This window comes from Crotalus tigris, unplaced genomic scaffold (genome assembly GCF_016545835.1).
Source record: "Crotalus tigris isolate CLP2741 ecotype Arizona unplaced genomic scaffold, ASM1654583v1 scf7180000017641.3106099, whole genome shotgun sequence".
NCBI classification, from domain to species: Eukaryota; Metazoa; Chordata; class Lepidosauria; order Squamata; family Viperidae; genus Crotalus; species Crotalus tigris.
In genome coordinates, this window is record NW_024096535.1 from 3,075,659 (window position 1) to 3,094,268 (window position 18,610).

At 39.3% G+C, this 18,610-nt stretch overlaps 1 protein-coding gene across 2 annotated transcripts in view; it reads left to right on the top strand.

Annotated features, from left to right (window-relative positions):
* LOC120304628 (nebulin-like) overlaps positions 1-18,610 on the top strand; it is a 41,413-nt gene that overhangs the window by 12,446 nt on the left and 10,357 nt on the right. For both annotated transcript variants that reach the window (XM_039335447.1, XM_039335448.1), the window contains 16 exons: positions 1,949-2,053; positions 2,293-2,397; positions 3,871-3,975; positions 6,336-6,437; positions 6,578-6,685; positions 7,895-8,011; positions 8,444-8,545; positions 8,631-8,738; positions 8,814-8,918; positions 10,889-10,987; positions 12,689-12,793; positions 17,435-17,542; positions 17,642-17,755; positions 18,058-18,159; positions 18,248-18,355; positions 18,442-18,546. In XM_039335447.1, the coding sequence (XP_039191381.1) occupies positions 1,949-2,053; positions 2,293-2,397; positions 3,871-3,975; positions 6,336-6,437; positions 6,578-6,685; positions 7,895-8,011; positions 8,444-8,545; positions 8,631-8,738; positions 8,814-8,918; positions 10,889-10,987; positions 12,689-12,793; positions 17,435-17,542; positions 17,642-17,755; positions 18,058-18,159; positions 18,248-18,355; positions 18,442-18,546 (1,698 nt within the window). The remainder of the gene's footprint in view (positions 1-1,948; positions 2,054-2,292; positions 2,398-3,870; positions 3,976-6,335; positions 6,438-6,577; positions 6,686-7,894; positions 8,012-8,443; positions 8,546-8,630; positions 8,739-8,813; positions 8,919-10,888; positions 10,988-12,688; positions 12,794-17,434; positions 17,543-17,641; positions 17,756-18,057; positions 18,160-18,247; positions 18,356-18,441; positions 18,547-18,610) is intronic.

Sequence of the window (18,610 nt, forward strand, 5' to 3'; positions counted from 1 at the left end):
GATTGCCCAGGCAGCCCAACAGCGCTATGGTGGTCACGCCCTCTGCCCACACCCTGCAGCATCAACTGTGCATGATGGGGTGTGAGAGCAGAGTCTTGTCTATATGCCTGGCTGCCATGTCCTTGGCTGCGCTGCTCCGCGTGGGCCCCGCTCAGGGGCGACTCTCCTTCAGGGGGGCTGCTGGAGAGGAGGGGGTTGTGGGGGAAGTGAGGCTGGGGCAGCGGCATGTGTGCCCACAGAGAGGGCTCCGAGTACTGCCTCTGGCACCGGTGCCATAGGTTCGCCACCACTGCCCTAGGTGGTGCTTATGCAGCTCAAATGGTTTACTTTATTTCTGGATAAATTATGAGAGAAACCTGCTAACACAAACCAACAATATATGTGCTTTGTCACTTGTCATCCAACTTTCCAATGGAAAAGAAGTTTATGCATTTCTGGTGAGTTATAAAGGCAATCCTTGTTCAGTGACTGTCCCTTTTAGCAACCACTGCAGTTGTGATATAGTGATGAAAAAGTAACTGTATGGCCAATCCTCTCTTTCTGACCTTTGCAGGTCTGTACAGCAAAGGAAAGCTGAAATAAAATTATAAGCATAATATAAGTGGTTTCATTTAGCAACAGCTTTGCTTAAGGACTGAGGTGCCGGTCTCAACTGTAGTCGCTAAACAATGACTACCACATTTTTTACTACCCTTGTAATGGGTATCCTTTTCACATCTTTTCCTTTCATACAGTTCCATGATCTGCAATCATTATGGTTTTTGAATCAGGAAGGGTGGGAATTGAAAGCCGATGTGCCCAGAAAATATTGGGTTAGGCAAAACTGGTTTGCTTGGAGCCACTGACAGCATCACATTCAGATGTTCAGTTTTTCCAGGTGAAGCAATCTAAGTCACATTGTGTATTTTAGTTTAACGCTTGAAGTGCAAAAGAATATCTTATTCTCCTCAATCCCCAGGAAATATTTATCCAGACAGTGAAATATGTGCCTGAATCAGTTACCAAGCAGTCTCTAAGGAAGTTACTGGTGATTCTATTTCTCCCTGACACTTTAATTTTACCATGATTACATGGTTAATAACAATTAACCAATGGAACAACCTGCCTCCAGAAGCGGAGAATGCTCCAACACTGGAAGTTTTTAAGAAGAGACTAGACAGCCATTTGTCCGAAATGGTGTAGGGTTTCCTGCCTGAGCAGGGGGTTGGACTCGATGACCTCCAAGGTCCCTTCCAACTTGATGATGATGATGATGATGATGATGATGATGATGCAGCTTAGTTCTGAAGGAACTGATATGCCTGATATGTCCAACCTATGTGTAGACTATGATAACACTTGTGCTGATCCTCCCTATTCTAAATTGCATAAACCACACATTTCACACAAGGGATTGTCTTGAAATGTTATACTTTGTCTCAGTATGGTCACTTCCTGTCCTTCTGGATTGGCACTAAACTGTGAAATCAGCTATGATGACCAAAGCATACTTCCGTTCCCTACAAAATGAAGCAAGGACACAATCAACAACCTTGGTCATCAGATTGGACACTGGAGATATGACTCACCACAGAGAGATGGTTTTAAAAAAGAAGATTGACAAATTGTCTTTCTAGCAAATTCTCATTTGTTCAGTTAGGTGAATGAATATAGAAAATTGCCTTTCAAGGCTGCATACGTTCACAGAACAGCTTAACACAGTAGAAATTTGATTTTGTTATGTGTGTTTAAACAATAATTTTGAAGAATCAAGGCTAGGCAGTTATGTATAAAAGACATCAAGGAACACTGAGGTGTTCAGAAGCAGTATAGGAAAGAGTGGGATCGGCAACCATCTTAGCAAGTGAATTTGACTATTGTTAGACTTTATGAAGAATTGGATGCAAAAGAGAAGCTTCTTTACAGTTCTTGCAACCAATGCAGTATTTTTTTGATTTTGTCTTTATAGGTTTTATACAAACAGAACTGGGAAGAAAATAAGGAAAAGTACCTGCTTCCTCCTGATGCTCCCGAGCTTGTTCACGCTATAAAAAATACAGCCTTGTTCAGTAAGGTAGGTCTACTTCTGGTTAGGACAGGGGTAGGCAACCTTGACTCTTTTATGACTCGTGGACTTCAACTCCCAGAATTCCTGAGCAGCTGGCTCAGGAATTCTGGGAGTTGAAGTCCACGAGTCATAAAAGAGCCAAGGTTGCCTACCCCTGGGTTAGGAGAATGTGTGATCCTTTTCTGTTTATCTGGTGCTTCTTTCCTGCCTGGGCCCAATGAGTTTTGTGGTTACTTTTCCCTCAGAGACCTTACATTGAAGAGTGGGAAGCAGACAAATCCCTCTTCTATCCTTATGATGACAGTCCTGAACTTAGGAGAGTTGCAAAGGCACAAAAGGCCCTCAGTGATGTAAGTATCAAAATCCTGACTGGTCATTGGTTCTGGACCTGGGTAATTGGGAAAGGGCAACCAAAGATGCTTTTCCAAAAGGACACTGGACTTTTTTGGAAATCGTTTTACTTCTCATCCAAGAAGAAGCAAACATGTTTTCAACAAAAACCAAGAAAGTCCAGTTGCTTTTCGGAAAAGCACCTTTGGGACAACCATGTCCTAGATGGTTGAGAATCTCCGTAGGAAAGGGCACCCAAGCATGACATAGCTAATAGTTAAGAGTGTTAGATTAGAAGAATCTAGATTTGAATCAGAATGTTTAGTGGGTGAACAATGTTTAGAAGCTGGACAATCTTGAAAGGGCTTTTACAAGAATGAGATAGAAGGCTGATTGAGGCACATTTGTCTTGCCCTTTGGCACGGGCAAGGTCACAGCAATAATAATAATAATAATAATAATAATAATAATAATAATAATAATAATAATAGTAAAGTTGGAAGGGACCTTGGAGGTCATCTAGTCCAACCCCCTGCTCAGGCAGGAAACCCTACATCATTTCGGACAAATGGCTGTCCAGTCTCTTCTTAAAAACTTCCAGTGTTGGAGCAGGCTGTTCCACTGATTAATTGTTCTCACTGTCAGGAAGTTTCTCCTTAGTTCTAGGTTGCTTCTCTCCTGGATTAGTTTCCACCCATTGTTTCTTGTCCTGCCTTCAGGTGCTTTGGAAAATAGCTTAATTCCCTCTTCTTTATGGCAGCCCCTGAGATATTGGAATACTGCTATCATGTCCCCCCTCGTCCTTCTCTTCAATAAACTAGACATACCCAATTCCAGCAACCGTTCCTTATATGTTTTAGCCTATAGAAGAGGCACTGGAATGGGATGGATGGTGCATTGAAGGTGATGGAGAAGAAATCTGTGGCAGCACCTAGTTGACATTGGGTGATCTCAAAAGCCTAGCAGAGTTGGATCTGGGTTAGGACTTGAACTGTAGGTTAGACAAAAGTCGAAAAAAACTGGAATGAAGACAGTAGCAAGTCATTTCTCCATGCTGCCAAGAAAACTAAAAGATTATAGTTATTAAGAACTGAGTCTGATTCAAAGGAATGAAGGCAATAATGTTCCAATTTGGGAAAGTATTATTCTCTAATCCAACCAACACCAGAGCCATTAAAATAAAGGGCGCATTAAAATAAATGGTGCAGTAGAAACTTTCCACACTAGCTCTTAATTTATTAACTTCTATAAAGATGGCTACTTTGTTGTGGTAAAGAGCAAATTTTACCACCTAGCATGCCTAAAGCCAAGCAAACGAAACAATTGCTTCCTCTGATTACCTTGTTTTATTCCTGGCATAAAATCCTAAAATAACTATGCTAAATTAACAGAGGTATATTTTGCTTCCATGAAAATTAACTCCTATTGAGACAGATTGCAAGAATAGATATGCCTGTTTAAATAACCAGGCCTCTTTTTCCTGATGATTTCAGATTGTTTACAAAAAAGGACACGCTGAGCAGAAATCGAAATACACTTCTGTGCCTGACCCACTTGATGTGGAGCTTGCCAAGAAAGTTACTCGACAGCTCAGTGATGTGAGTATTTTGTGACAGAATTCATTATAATACGTTCACCTGAGCTGAGAGCAGGACAGTCATCAGGGATCTCTAAAATATCTTACAAGGAGGGGGAAAATACCAGTGCCCTTTACAGGTGAATCTTGCACCTTGCTATCCCAACCATTTCACAATAATGCTTCTCTTTCCCATTCTATCTTTCCACCTGAGTTAGCATAAAGAAAATCAGCCAACCAATCCATTGCTTATTATTGATTAACTGATAATTTCATATTTTGCTCACTTCCTTTCCATCTCTAGGTAACTTTTAATTTTCTGAATACAATAGAATCCAATTTAGAGTTATTTTAAAGCCTGCTCTTAAATCATAACACGGACCCAGTGGCCTTTTCGTGGAGATGGGCGTCATATACATTTAACAAACCAACAACAAAGAAATAAATTGACCCGACCTAAATTCAACCGGAAGCTGTTCTATGATTTGAGACCCACCACTGAAATATAAGTGTGGCAGGAATCTCTCATAAAGGCCCCAGTGAAGAACCTAAGGATGTGTGTGTAAACTTTACAAAAAGAGGCAATCCTGCCTACAACCTTGCAGTCTTGTGGTGATTTATAAATTTATGTTAGAATTGGCTGGATGGCCAAAGCTGAGATTTTACTGTGTTGTGTGGAGTAAGGAAGTTGACCTTAATGGAAAATGCAGGAAATGTTACAGAAGCAAGAAGAGATGATTTTTTTTTTAAGTCCAGAAAAGCAAAATAACGTTTGGATGAAGTTCAAGGAGATAACTCCCTAATTCACTGGTGGTGGTGGTGGTGGTGGTGGTGGTGGTGGTGGTGGTGGTGAAGGAGGAGGAGGAAGATCACAATCAGACTTGCAAGACCCTGCTATTATAGCCAATCTCAGTTAGAGTATTGAGATGCCAATTCCTTCCTGTGGAGTTGATTTGCTGGTCTGATCTATCTATTGGGGCTGACCTACAGTATATTGGATCATTTATTAGAACATCTATGTAGCCCAGATAATACCAAGTATGAGGCTGCCCCGGATTCCACAGGCTGTTCAAGAGGTCTTTCTACTGTGGAAAGCCAAGAATGGTGTTTTTAGCCTACTGTCGCTGGCAACTACTTCACAGCTCCACCTTTCTAGTGGTTGAGAACAGAGGTAAAGGGGTTAGCATCGGAGCAATGGACAGCAGAGAGTTGAATACTTTTGTCACCTGTTGCAATGTATCGTGTAAGTTCAGAAGTTCATTTTTGCTTATGAAGAAAGAACTTCCCAAAATTTAGCTATGGATCTTGCTAAAAGGTGCTTTCAATGAGTCGCTTGAGGTTCGGCATTCTTAATTCTTGTTTCCCATCCATTCTAAGATGGCAGCTGCTCCAATGCTTTAAGCATTGTTTCTTCCATATTTTTCTTCATGTGGAAATTTACATATATAGAATCAGTTTAGCAAGTTATCATTTGTGTATACCTTATCTTAGATTTGTTTAATAGGACAACATCCTTGGTTTTCTGGGGGGGGGGAGGGTGGCCTTTATACTTTGGGCTAGGTATGGTGAAGGCATTTCTTGTACTTTTAATTGTTGAAATTTTTCCTGGCACATTTTGTGTAACTAATTTTTGTTTGTGTTTTAACTAGAGTAATTCATTTATAGAAAGAGCCTTTAAAGACACTTTGTTTTGGTGAGGCTGAAATAAATCCCCCTTTCTAATTTTAGATAAACCTTTTCTCATTCCATGTAAAATAATGCCTGATAAAGATTTTTTTTTAAAAAAAAAAAAATTGACGGGTGAGAAATAGGCATTTAACACAATGAGATCCATGAAGTATGACTCATAAACCTGATATTTAGATATATTTAGATTTTATTCATTATTAATGTATTCATAATGTATTACCCAATCATAAATTTAAACCTACTAAATTCAGTGCTATATTTTTAATGGAATGCTATGTGACCTTTTTTCCCCGCATTAGTTATATTTGACATCAGAAAGCAGGTAGGAGATAGGCACCAGATTGATTTTTCTGGGAAGATTTTCCATAATGGATACACTGAGAGCTTCTGCTCTGGAGACAAATTCCTTTTGTGTCTAATCACACTTGGTGAAATAAAGTTATTCTATTCTATTCTATTCTATTCTATTCTATTCTATTCTATTCTATTCTATTCTATTCTATTCTATTCTTCTGAGAATGTTTTTGAAAGTTATAGAGCAATTAATTTTTATTCAAACATTGTTAAACTAGAAGAGTCTAAAAACTAAACTGCAATAGTTTACTTTCAGCTGGAAAGCAAATCTATTTTAATATATTTCTTTTTCTTAAGTAGTTTATCTAAAGTCCAATATTTATATCTTGTTTGTTATAGCACAACTATCACGAAGACTATAAAAAGAAGAAGGGCAAATGGAGCCAAACACCATGCTATGATGTTGCAGTTGCCAAAATGAACTCTGACAACTTGAGCACAGTAAGAAGGAATATCAAAATGCCATTTTGTGTTTGCTTTTTTCTCCCTTTCTCTATTCCCCTATTTTATAGTGACTGCTTGCCTTTCTAATAAAATTCCAATTTTGAGCTGTACATTCTTGCACTTTCTGCTGTTTGCAGAGAAAATATCAGGAAGACTGGGAATCTAAGAAAGACCAAATCTACTTCATGCAGACAGAAACACCAGAGTATGCAGTTAATAAGCATGCTGGAGTTGCTGCCAGTAAGGTATGGGAATATGTCTAGCTATAGCTATGTGTTTAAATTGAACCCATTGGAGAGACCAGGCGATGCTGCGACTCATAATGTGCTTGGAATCTTCTGATCATTTCATTTTACATGCAAAGAAAATCCCATCCAAAATAGGGCTTGTTCAAAGCTTTTAGTCATCTCATATGAGTTGAGTTGGAAGGAAGGCATTTCTGTCTAAATTGAAAATGTATCATGGATAGCAATGCCGGAGGGGTCAAGAAGTGAAGATGGCACTGAACAAAGCCCCTGTGTGTGCTTGTGACATTAACACATGTACATTAACACATGGTTCTTTGTTCATATAGTCACAGCTGGAATTGTACTCTTTTTGACCCGCTCATTTATACAGCTGGTATTCCACATATATTGTGCAGCCTCATCTCGTTATGGTGGTCAAAGAAAGTTTAATGTGTAGCACCATTAAGTCAGACTTGGATGCATCTGTTAGGTTTTGACATTGTTCAAGAAAATTTTAACTTAACAAAGGAGTTCTGCAAAAACTGAATTCCTTTGTTCCTTATGTTGGTGATCCAATGGAAACTTTTGTTGGTGGAAGAGAGAACTTTCATTTATTTCTGTTTTCCACTTTAGTGACAACCCTACTTTTCTAGGCCATATGGGAAATGATGAAAATTATCTTCCTTTTTTCTGCTGGGGTGTGTGTGTGTGTGTGTGTGTGTGTGTGCGCGCGCGTGTCTGTGCATGTCCCCCAATAGTGTAACACTGCTAACAAATAGACTTGGATCTATGAGAATGGAATGTCCTTCACTTCATTTTTGAGTGCATTACTATCTTTCTCAGATTTAGTAATACAAGTTTAGCAGAAGAGATAATAGAAGTCGAAAAGGTATTTTGCTAACAAAAAAGGTACTTGCTATAACCCTCGAAAGCACAATACATTCCAGTTATATTTCATCAGCTTATCAGCAATGGCCTTTTTTTTGACTATGGAACAATTGCCAAGTATGAGGTACAAATAGCATTTTCCAGTTGAACCTGTTTTCCTAATTGACGAGATGGCATCTCTTAAGAGCCTCAAATGTGTTTGATTTAGAATAGTATATGAATGTTTCCAATGTTTTTTTTTTAAAAAAATCTTTGAGCGAAAAGCCCAAATAAAAAGGTTACAAAATCATATTGTAAAATTGGAAAACGCATTAAAATCTTTTCCCTTAATTCTTCTAGGTGAAATACAAGGAAGATTATGAAAAAGCCAAAGGTTCAGCAGATTATAATGTACTTCCAGCAACTGAGAATCCAATGCTCAGGCATCTAAAAGCTGTTGCAAATAATGTAAATGATGTAAGTATGCAATTTGTTTTCCAGGGATGGATTTGATAAAACAGAGTTTCAACAATTCATCATTATTTGTTATTTAAAATTAGGCTTCTTTATTACTGTAATAGGTTTGTTCGGTAACTTCTTGTCTTGTTATGAGAATGCAAAATTTAATCAGCAAATTGGTTAGATCAGTGTAGACTATAAAACATCCTTTGAGTAGAATGTTCCTTTTTTCACATTTGATCCAGAAAGGCTTTGCTTTCACAGTGTTCATAACTTGGATAAGATAAATAATGAACAATAAAGATTTGCATTCTAGACCAGCTTGCTTCATTTTTGAAGACAGCACAGGTTTGATGGCATCATAATCAGCAGAAGAGTTTTTTTTCTGGGTTCCCCTTACACTAATACTTCTGTAATACTTTATATTCTTTTTTCTTTTTTTTCTGGCAGAGATTATATAAGGAAGCCTACGAGAAAGCCAAAGCGAAAAGTATAAACTACTGTGAGACTCCAAAGTACAAAATCGACAATGTCCTGAAAGACTTTAGTGATGTAAGTGTGATAGAAGTAGTTCTTTAACGTGTTCCAGAGAAAGTTGTGCAGTTTCTTATAAAAAACTGCTGGCATTCTTTTCCAGGTCAAATACAAAGAGCCTTACATAGCCAACGTCTTGGGCCGGTACATAGGCACCCATGAGGACCCCTATCAGATACATTGCATGAAGGTTGGCGCTATGACGAGCGACGTGAGTATGAGTTCTAGCTCCCCAATCCGGCTTCGCTGATTTGTTACGGTTACTGATCCCTTATTGTTTCTCTAGAAAAACTACAAAGCCGACTACGAAGAGGAAAAGGCTAACTGCTACTTCCCCCAGACTTTGACTCCAGAATATGAAGTCCAGAAGAAGCTGGACAAGTGCAAAGACGTAAGAGCTGCCGTGAAATCTTGTATTTGTGTACGGCTCAGAACCTCAGATGTGGGGGAGGGGGGAGGAAAGCGTGCCTTTTGAAACTTGTTTAAAGCAATTTGAATGGCCAAATGATAAAATGAGTTTTGAAGATAGACAAATACTGCACCCGCATAAGAAAACATAGACATAAATCCGACTATTTGTAGCTCAGGGTTGAAATGAGGGGTCCCTGGCGCTCTCTGAGCTTGCTTGTTTTCTGGAAGACATTTCATTATCCAAACTAGGTAACATCATCAGGGCTAGCACTGATGATGTTACCTAGTTTGGGTAATGAAAGGTCTGTCAGAAAACAAGCAAGCTCAGAGAGCACCAGGGACCCCTTACTGTAAATCTGACTACTGGTTGAGTCATGTTTTTTTTAATATTTCACAGAAGTGGAAAAAAGCTATCTTCTATTGAAATATTTATTCTGCTTTCTATTTAAGAGACTTGGTCTATGTTGACTTAGGATCACATCACTGAGTCCCATTATTCCAACAGGCATACTGAAGAATTGGGATTTTGAATAAAGGAGAGAAATGAGAAAAAAAAACATTGAATCGAACTCTTTATAGCCTATGCTATCTACTTGGTCTTAGCTAAAAACTGCAACCTGCAGAGGTTGCTTTGTATTAATTAAAAAAAAAAGTTCATTTGCATATAATGTGTAGTTTGTCCTCAAGTGGTATCATTCTAACATCTTACATCATCATATTAATTTATAGGAAGCTCATGACATCTAGTGGTTAACATGTATTTGGATCACATGCATAATTTCTCAAGCAAAACCTTATATAAATTCAATTTACTTGCTGTAGAATTGGACATGGTGATGGAAATAATCATCTTTAATACTGTGCGCACTCACTCACAAACGCACTTAAGTGACAATCTGTAAGGGCTGGATCAAGAATAGTTCACATACTGAATAGTAAATAAGTCACAGTTATTCAACATCTCCTTAATTGAGCGTCTCATATATTTTGATCTTTCCATGACTATAATAGGCTGAAAGCTTTCAGAATTGCAGAAAATACAGGTAGTCCTTGACTTAGGACTACAACTGAGCCCAACATTTCTGTTGTTAAGTGAGACATTTGTTAAGTGGGTTTTCCCCTATTTTACGACCTTTATTGCAACATTTGTTAAGTGAATCTGGCTTCCCCATTGATTTTGCTTGTCAGAAGGTTGCAAAAAGTGACACAGGAACTGTCATAAATATGAACAACCAGTTGCCAAGGATTTGAATTTTGATCACATGATCATAGGGATGCTACAAAGGTCGTAAGTGTGGCAAGTGGTCCTAAGTCACTTTCTTTCAGTGCCACTGTAACTTTGAACAGTCACTGAATGAACTGTTGTAAGTTGAGGGTGACTTGCAATACATTTCGATTTAGCTCATGCTACTATATGTGTAGCATATTGCTATTTGCACAATAGCCTTAGCCTTACCATGGTAGAGCTTATTGTACCCTGCAAAATAAGCCATGGTTGATGATGATCTCTAGCCTGGTAACAAAACGTTCAGAAACTAAATTGAAACAAGCTTGGAGAGCAAGCCACTGCCAAAAGCCATGGCTGAGTTTGCAAAAAAGGTAAGATGCCTTAACTATAGCTAGAAGTGGGGCATTTGTACATGACATATCTTGTTATGCCAGAATTATAAACATCTGGCTAGCAAACCTCTGGCTAGCTTCTGGTTTGGCAGTCGTTATCTGCCTGGACAATGAAACGGATTCAGAAGTGGTCCCAAGACAAAGAGCACTGATTCCCTCCCACTGTTATTTCTTCCCTTGATTAATCTTAATGCGTGTTGAGAGAACGTATTCTAGATGCAACAGATATATTGTATTAAAATCTGCTATCATTCCAGATACAAAACATACCATGAAGACCACAGTACTGCAGCCTAAATGTTCATTATGCTTTGCTTTCACTTCACCCAGGTTGTCTATAAGAAACCTCCAGATCAGATTAAGTTCACTCAGGCGGCGGATTCCCCTGTTTTGGTACAAGCACAGATTAATACCAAACAGTTAAGCGATGTAAGTGACCTGCAAGTTAAAGAATGAGTTCCTGTCTGACTTTATACTTCATGAAGCTTTGTGTGATAAAATGTTTCCAGTCATAATGCTGCATATTTAACAATGAAAGGGCAAATGAACAACTCATGGTTGACCAAGAAACGTATATATTCTGTTTATTGAAGCATTATATCAGGGGTCCTCAACCTTAGCATCTTTAAGACTTGTGGACTTCAAGTCTCAGAATTCCTCAGCCAGCTTTGCTGGCTGAGGAATTCTGGGAGTTGAAGTCCACAAGTCTTAAAGTTGCCAAGGTTGAGGACCCCTGCATTATATAGTAGATTATTGCCTATTGAATAAGCAACAGTTAGTTTCCAACAGAGGTTTTGGGACTGCGTCATTTTAGGAATCTGATATTGTGGAGAAGTATATAGGAAGAAATTGATGGAGTTAGGTCCAGGAAGAATCTCACTCTCCACTTATCCAGGCATATTTTTCAATATGGTGGTTTATTTATTTATTTATTTATGAGACTTATATATGGCTTTAAGTGCAAGCACTCTCTAATCGGTGTACACCAGTAAGCAATGTATATATATATATTTACATTGCCCCCAACAATCTGGGTCCTCGTTTTACCTACCCCGGAAGGATGGAAGGCTGAGTCAACCTTGAGCCGGTGAGATTTGAACCGCTGACCTGCTGAACACAGTCAGCTAAAGTGGCCTGCAGTACTGCACTCTAACTGCTGTGCCACCTCGGCTCTACATGTTTAGTTTCATGTCTTAAGTCCTATAGTAAAAAAAAAGAAAGCTTAAAGCACAAAAGCCTACTTTTACTGACATTGTATTACTATGTTTACCAATTATAGTAAACTGAAAGGTGGAGCCAGACTTCTAGCAGTAAGAAGGAATTTCTTTTTCTTCCTTCTCCTCTGTACACCGACAACATCTGATTTTGAGAAGGAGTGATGAGACTACTAGGGGAATAAAATTGGCTTCCTCCCATTGTATCTGCATATACGATTTCTATTAACAGAACAGTAAGCTAAATCTCACACAGATAAGATATCAAAGTAAGGGGTATGTGTGTCATGCGCTCGATTCCAGCAAACAGTCTTAATGATTGGATGGTTATTGTTATGCCTTTGAATCAGATTTTTTTGAATCCTGGTGATTGCTTGGACTAATTCCTACAGTTTTCTTGGCAATATTTTCGGAAGTAATTTGTGCCTATCTCCTTCTTAAGGTTGAGAGAAAGAGAGTGACTGGCTCATAGTCATAGCTGGCTTTGAGTCTAAGGCAGGATTAGAACTCACAATCTCCTGCTTTCTACTCTGATGCCTTAACCATTGCACCAAACTGTCTCATATCTTAATGATAGCATGTCCAAATACCATCCTAAATTGCTCTATACCCTGAAAGTTTTATCAATCTTTTAACGTTCTTATTGAGGAAGTTGCATCATAGGAAAGCAAGCAAACTGTTTTGTCTGGATGAAAGACATATGTTATTCCAGATGATTTATACTGATCCATTCTAAAGATGCACATTCATGTTGTTGAAACAAATGGCTAACTATGGTTTGCTTTTGAAATATTTGAATTGAAACGTTTGAATCCGTTGTCTTGTTCAGATCTATTGTTAGCAATGAATGGTAGTGTTGTAATTCAAGTTTTTCCATGTTATCCCATTTTATGGCATTGCTTATTCTGCATTTCAGATGAATTACAAAGCCAAACATGAGGCAGAAAAATCCAGATGTTCCATACCTCCAGATACTCCATTGCTTCTCCAATCCAGAGTCAATGCTTATAATATCAGTGATGTATGTATTATGGACAACTGTTCTTGTGTTTAATTTTATAATTAATAATAGTATTGCTACTATGTTAATGACTATAACATCAGTGATGTAAAAGCCAATAGATGATAGATAGATAGATAATAGAGATAGAAGTAGTGATAGAGATAGATAGATAGATAGTTGATAGAAATAGAAGTAGAGACAGAGATAGAAGTAGAGATAGAGACAGACAAACAGACAAACAGACAGATTGATTGATTGATTGATTGATTGATGGTTTAGACTAGCTACATTCTAAAAGAGGCAAATGTAAACAAATAAAGCCCAAAAGCATGGGAGAAAGGGAAAGACACAAATCTAGTGTTTATTTAGAAATAACTTTTTAAAAATTGAAAGCAATAGGAAGTAACAATGGGTACTTCCAGATGTGGTTACTATGGTGTAGCTACACTCCCATATTTACAGAATTCAATAGATGAGCAGAGGTTTTCATCTTCTATTTATCATTGTTGTAGTTTCCCCTTCCTAATCCCACTGCTTGTTTCTTTTTTTATTTACCATGAAAAGTCCCCTAAGGAAGGAAAGTGGCATACCTGGACAATATCTTTGACTTATTTGCACTAGAGACCTTGTATCTAGATAGCATCTTAGGGAGAATTATTATAAGATAATGAGGAAAAGAAGAAATCCCTAACAGGGAAAAATTAAATAACTTAATGGGAGAGAGAGAGAAGCAGGCAAAAGAAATGGAGGCATGCTGGTTAAGAAAAGGCTGGATGGGAAAGTGACTGAAAGGTGGAATGACAGAAACAAAAGATTCAGTAGAGATAAAGAAAGGAAATAGTATAGCATGAAGCAAAGAAAAGAGAGAGATAAAGAGAAATGTGTATCAATAGATAACAAACAAGAGGAACAGTGTGTGGATAACTCAACACTGTTAATGGAATCAAATTTTGGATACAACTACCTGGTGCTTTTTTTGTAAAAAAAAAAAAAAAAAGATGCCGGAACTCACACACATTATACAACCCGCCTTGCCTACCCTACAAGGTTCCATCCCAAAAAGGTGCCAGAACTCCATTCTGGGCGTTCTATGACAAAAAAAGCCCTGCAACTACCACTGAATTAATATATGATCTCTAAAAAACCAAGAAGGATCTAGTCATTTCATGAAATCAACACAGAGATGAATCCAGTATTTCTTATTCTTAAAGGTTTTTTTTATATATATATATATATATATATATATATATATATATATATATATATATATATATATATATATATTACATTAAAAATTGAAGAATAGCGATTCCTGGATACATACATTTCAGTAAAAAAGGAAAGCGATCACCAGGAAGTAAAACACCAAGGTTTTAATAAATAAAATCAAGCTTTCGATGGCTAACATCTGCCATCATCATCAGGATACAAGCCAGTCAGTGAGGAAACCTGCTTATTAGCATAGCCACACCTAAACTCTACGCATGGACCTTGTAACAGGTCCAAGCCAACTAATCCTTACTTCACTTACAGCCTTCAGTGATTCTTTCTTTTAGCTCTTACTTACATCCACCTAGCTTTCAATGGCTAGCACCTGCCATCATTGTCAGAATACAAGCTAGCTAGTGAGGAAACCTGCTTACAAGCATAGCCACGCCTAAACTCTACGCATGGACCTTGTAACAGGTCCAGGCCGACTAATCCTTGCTTCACTTACAGCCTTCAGTGATTCTTTCTTATAGCTCTTACTTACATCCACACAACCACCCACTTCCTCCCTCCCTTTAGTTCCTGAGTCATATATTGATTCTTCTTTCTGTGTTCCTTGGGACGTTTCTCTCCTCCACTCCTCCGGCACGCATCGCACTCATTTGCATTCTTCAATCCTGTCACTCCTTCAATCCCCCCACAATCCTTGCCACCAATCTCATCCACAATTTTATTTCCCCCCACTGTTCCCAGCATATCGCATCCTCCATGCTCCTCCTTCATGCCACCTGGTGCGACTCTCAATCCGGTTGCCTCTCTTTCAGTCTTCTGTAACGCCGCTCTCCGGGAGCACGTGACCACCCCCATAATGGGGCGGCTGTAAGTATTGATCTTCTGTACATCCATTGAAGGCATGTCTCTGTCTCGGTGGCTCTGATCAGTGTGGCCGCCTAGCAAAGGTGTTATTCTGCCATCGCTCATGGTAGGTGTTGCCTTTTTTGAATTCCTATCCATTTCCAAGGCGCCAGCGACCACAGTCAATTCGGTGTGCGTGGATCTGCAATTTACGGAGGAGGAGGAGTATCAGGGTAGGCTGGCATTTCTTGATGTCTTAGTCCAACGCCAGCCAGATGGGACCTTAACCACCCGGGTCTATCGCAAACCCACGCACACCGATAGAATTTTGCACTACAACAGCAATCACCCGGTGGCCCACAAAGTCAGCTGCATTAGAACCCTCTTCAAGAGGGTGGACTCCCACTGCAGTACAGCCGAAGCTAGGATGGAGGAAAGAAAACATCTCCTCCGTCTCTGTAGGTACAATGGGTACCCCATGAAATTCATCAGACGCCACAGTACTCTGTCCAAACCATCCCCAAATCCATCAAGTGGGATGGCACCATCATAGACAACTCGTATTACCCTCCCTTACATTAGCAACGTCTCGGAAGCCACCACTAGACTATTGGCACCCTATGGTGTAAGGGTTGCACATAGACCTGACCGGACGTTGCGTTCCTGCATTATGAGACCAAAGGACCCACTCCCCATAGTTGAGAGATCTGGAGTCATTTACAGGATTAACTGTAATGACTGTCCAGGCAATTATGTGGGAGAAACTTCCAAAAGGGTCGGAACAAGAATGCAGGAACACAAGCTGGCAATAAGAAGAGGTGAGCAGTACTCCCAAAGACTGACTCACATGGAGGAGTTTGGTCATAAATTTAATTTTGACGACGTAAGGGTGGTTGCCAGTGACACCTCCAAGAGTGGTAGGTTACTCAAAGAAGCCTGGTTCTCAGACAGCATGTCAATCAATCGACATGTGGACCTACGCTCGGCATATCAGACCATGAAGGCATGGGAAATGCGTAGACGACCTGGGAAAAAACATCTGAGTAACAAAAACTCTGGGTGTCCATTAGATGAAACTGGCAACAAAGAAGAGAGACATCTACAATCTAGACCCCCTTTAGTTAACGATTCGTGTGTACATCCGCCGTCAATTAAGAAATTTGTTGATATTGGTAGCCCATCCTCGGATGCCCCAGACACCTCCTTGCACTGTACCCAATACTCAAGAATAAGAACAACAAGTGTCCCAATCAACACAAAACAAATTCACTACCCCAGTGACTATATCGGCTCCATTGTCCCCAATGGTGCCCCCGCTACAACGCATCTGGTCGCTGGCGCCTTGGAAATGGATAGGAATTCAAAAAAGGCAACACCTACCATGAGCGATGGCAGAATAACACCTTTGCTAGGCGGCCACACTGATCAGAGCCACTGAGACAGAGACATGCCTTCAATGGATGTACAGAAGATCAATACTTACAGCCGCCCCATTATGGGGGTGGTCACGCGCTCCCGGAGAGCGGCGTTACAGAAGACTGAAAGAGAGGCAACCGGATTGAGAGTCGCACCAGGTGGCATGAAGGAGGAGCATGGAGGATGCGATATGCTGGGAACAGTGGGGGGAAATAAAATTGTGGATGAGATTGGTGGCAAGGATTGTGGGGGGATTGAAGGAGTGACAGGATTGAAGAATGCAAATGAGTGCGATGCGTGTCGGAGGAGTGGAGGAGAGAAACGTCCCAAGGAACACAGAAAGAAGAATCAATTCAATAGTGCAGAGGACCCTTTAATTTTGAGAAACACACGTTGCCTATATGACTCAGGAACTAAAGGGAGGGAGGAAGTGGGTGGTTGTGTGGATGTAAGTACGAGCTATAAGAAAGAATCACTGAAGGCTGTAAGTGAAGCAAGGATTAGTCGGCCTGGACCTGTTACAAGGTCCATGCGTAGAGTTTAGGCGTGGCTATGCTTGTAAGCAGGTTTCCTCACTAGCTAGCTTGTATTCTGACAATGATGGCAGGTGCTAGCCATTGAAAGCTAGATGGATGTAAGTAAGAGCTAAAAGAAAGAATCACTGAAGGCTGTAAGTAAAGTAAGGATTAGTTGGCTTGGACCTGTTACAAGGTCCATGCGTAGAGTTTAGGTGTGGCTATGCTTATAAGCAGGTTTCCTCACTGACTGGCTTGTATCCTGACGATGATGTCAGATGTTAGCCATCGAAAGCTTGATTTTATTTATTAAAACCTTGGTGTTTTACTTCCTGGTGATCGCTTTCCTTTTTTACTGAAATGTATGTACCCAGGAATCGCTATTCTTCAATTTTTAATGTAATTTTTAATATATATATATATATATATATATATATATATATATATATATATATATATATATATATATATATATATATAACTTATATAGTTATACATGTTATAAACCAGTTTTTCAAAGCTGCACAGATTTCAACGCATCGAGTTGTTAATGATTTGAATATGCCAGGTTGTTGTGATTTTATATATTTCCTACAGTAACTGGCTGCATTGATTCTTCATGTCACACTTTCCTTATGTTTTCTTATCATGCTCATTTGGTTAGAACTGGTACAAGTATGACTGGGATCAATCCAAAGCAAAGAAGTTTGATATCAAAGTGGATGCCATCCCAATTCTGGCTGCCAAAGCGAAACAAAAAATTGCGAGTGATGTAAGTGTTACACAGAATAAAAAAAAGGCAATTCTTGGCTTTCCATTTTTATACAAATTTATAGCATATGAAACTATGTTATTCTCTTTTCCCATGTAGGTTGAGTACAAGAAGGGCTATGAAATGAGCAAAGGGAGGCTTGTTGGAGCCTTGAGCGTTAAGGATGATCCTAGGATCATGCACTCACTGAAAGTAGGCAAGCTGCAAAATGATGTAAGTAACCCCTATGAATAAAATTGTGAAAACAGGAAGTGTGGGAGGCATATAACATTTATCTTGGGTTCCAGGAGCTTACAAGCAAGGAGACAATGGAGTATGAAATAACAAGTCCTAAACACTTTTTTTTTTAATATTACAATCTTGGCTCTGTATTTAATTTCAAATGAATATATTATTTCTCAGGATTACCCACAGTTCAACAGCAAAACTTTCTAAATGGGAGTCAACATCATGCATATAAGAAATATTTTCTAAATCCCTGTTGCATGATTACTTCTACTTTTCCACTCTTGCAGAGATTATATAAGGAAGAATATGAAAAAGCGAAAGGAGTAAGCATTAACTATTGTGAGACTCCACAGTACCAGGTCGACAACACTCTTAAGAACTTCAGTGGGGTAAGTGTGGTGGAGATTTCTCCTTTGCTTCTGCTCCATACATAGTCTTGCTTGCCTTGCTATAACATGTGACTATGTCGCTCCACAGCTGAAATACAAAGAGCCTTACATAACCAATGTCTTGGGCCGGTACATAGGCACCTTTGAGGACCCCTATGAAGCCCATTGCAGGAAAGTTGGAGCCATGAAGAGCGATGTGAGTATGAATGGTACCTATTTTCCTCTTTCCCCCCCTTTCTTGTTCAGTTCATGGTGCTTACTGAACTCTGGTGTTTTCTCTAGAAAAACTATAAAGCAGATTATGAAGACGAAAAGGCTAAATGCTATTTCCCTCAAACCATAACTCAAGAATATGAAGCCATAAAGAAGCTGGACGTGTGCAAAGATGTAAGTCATGGTCCTAGTGAGGTCATATTTTTTACGTGCTTCAGAACTGAAAAAGAAAAGCGTC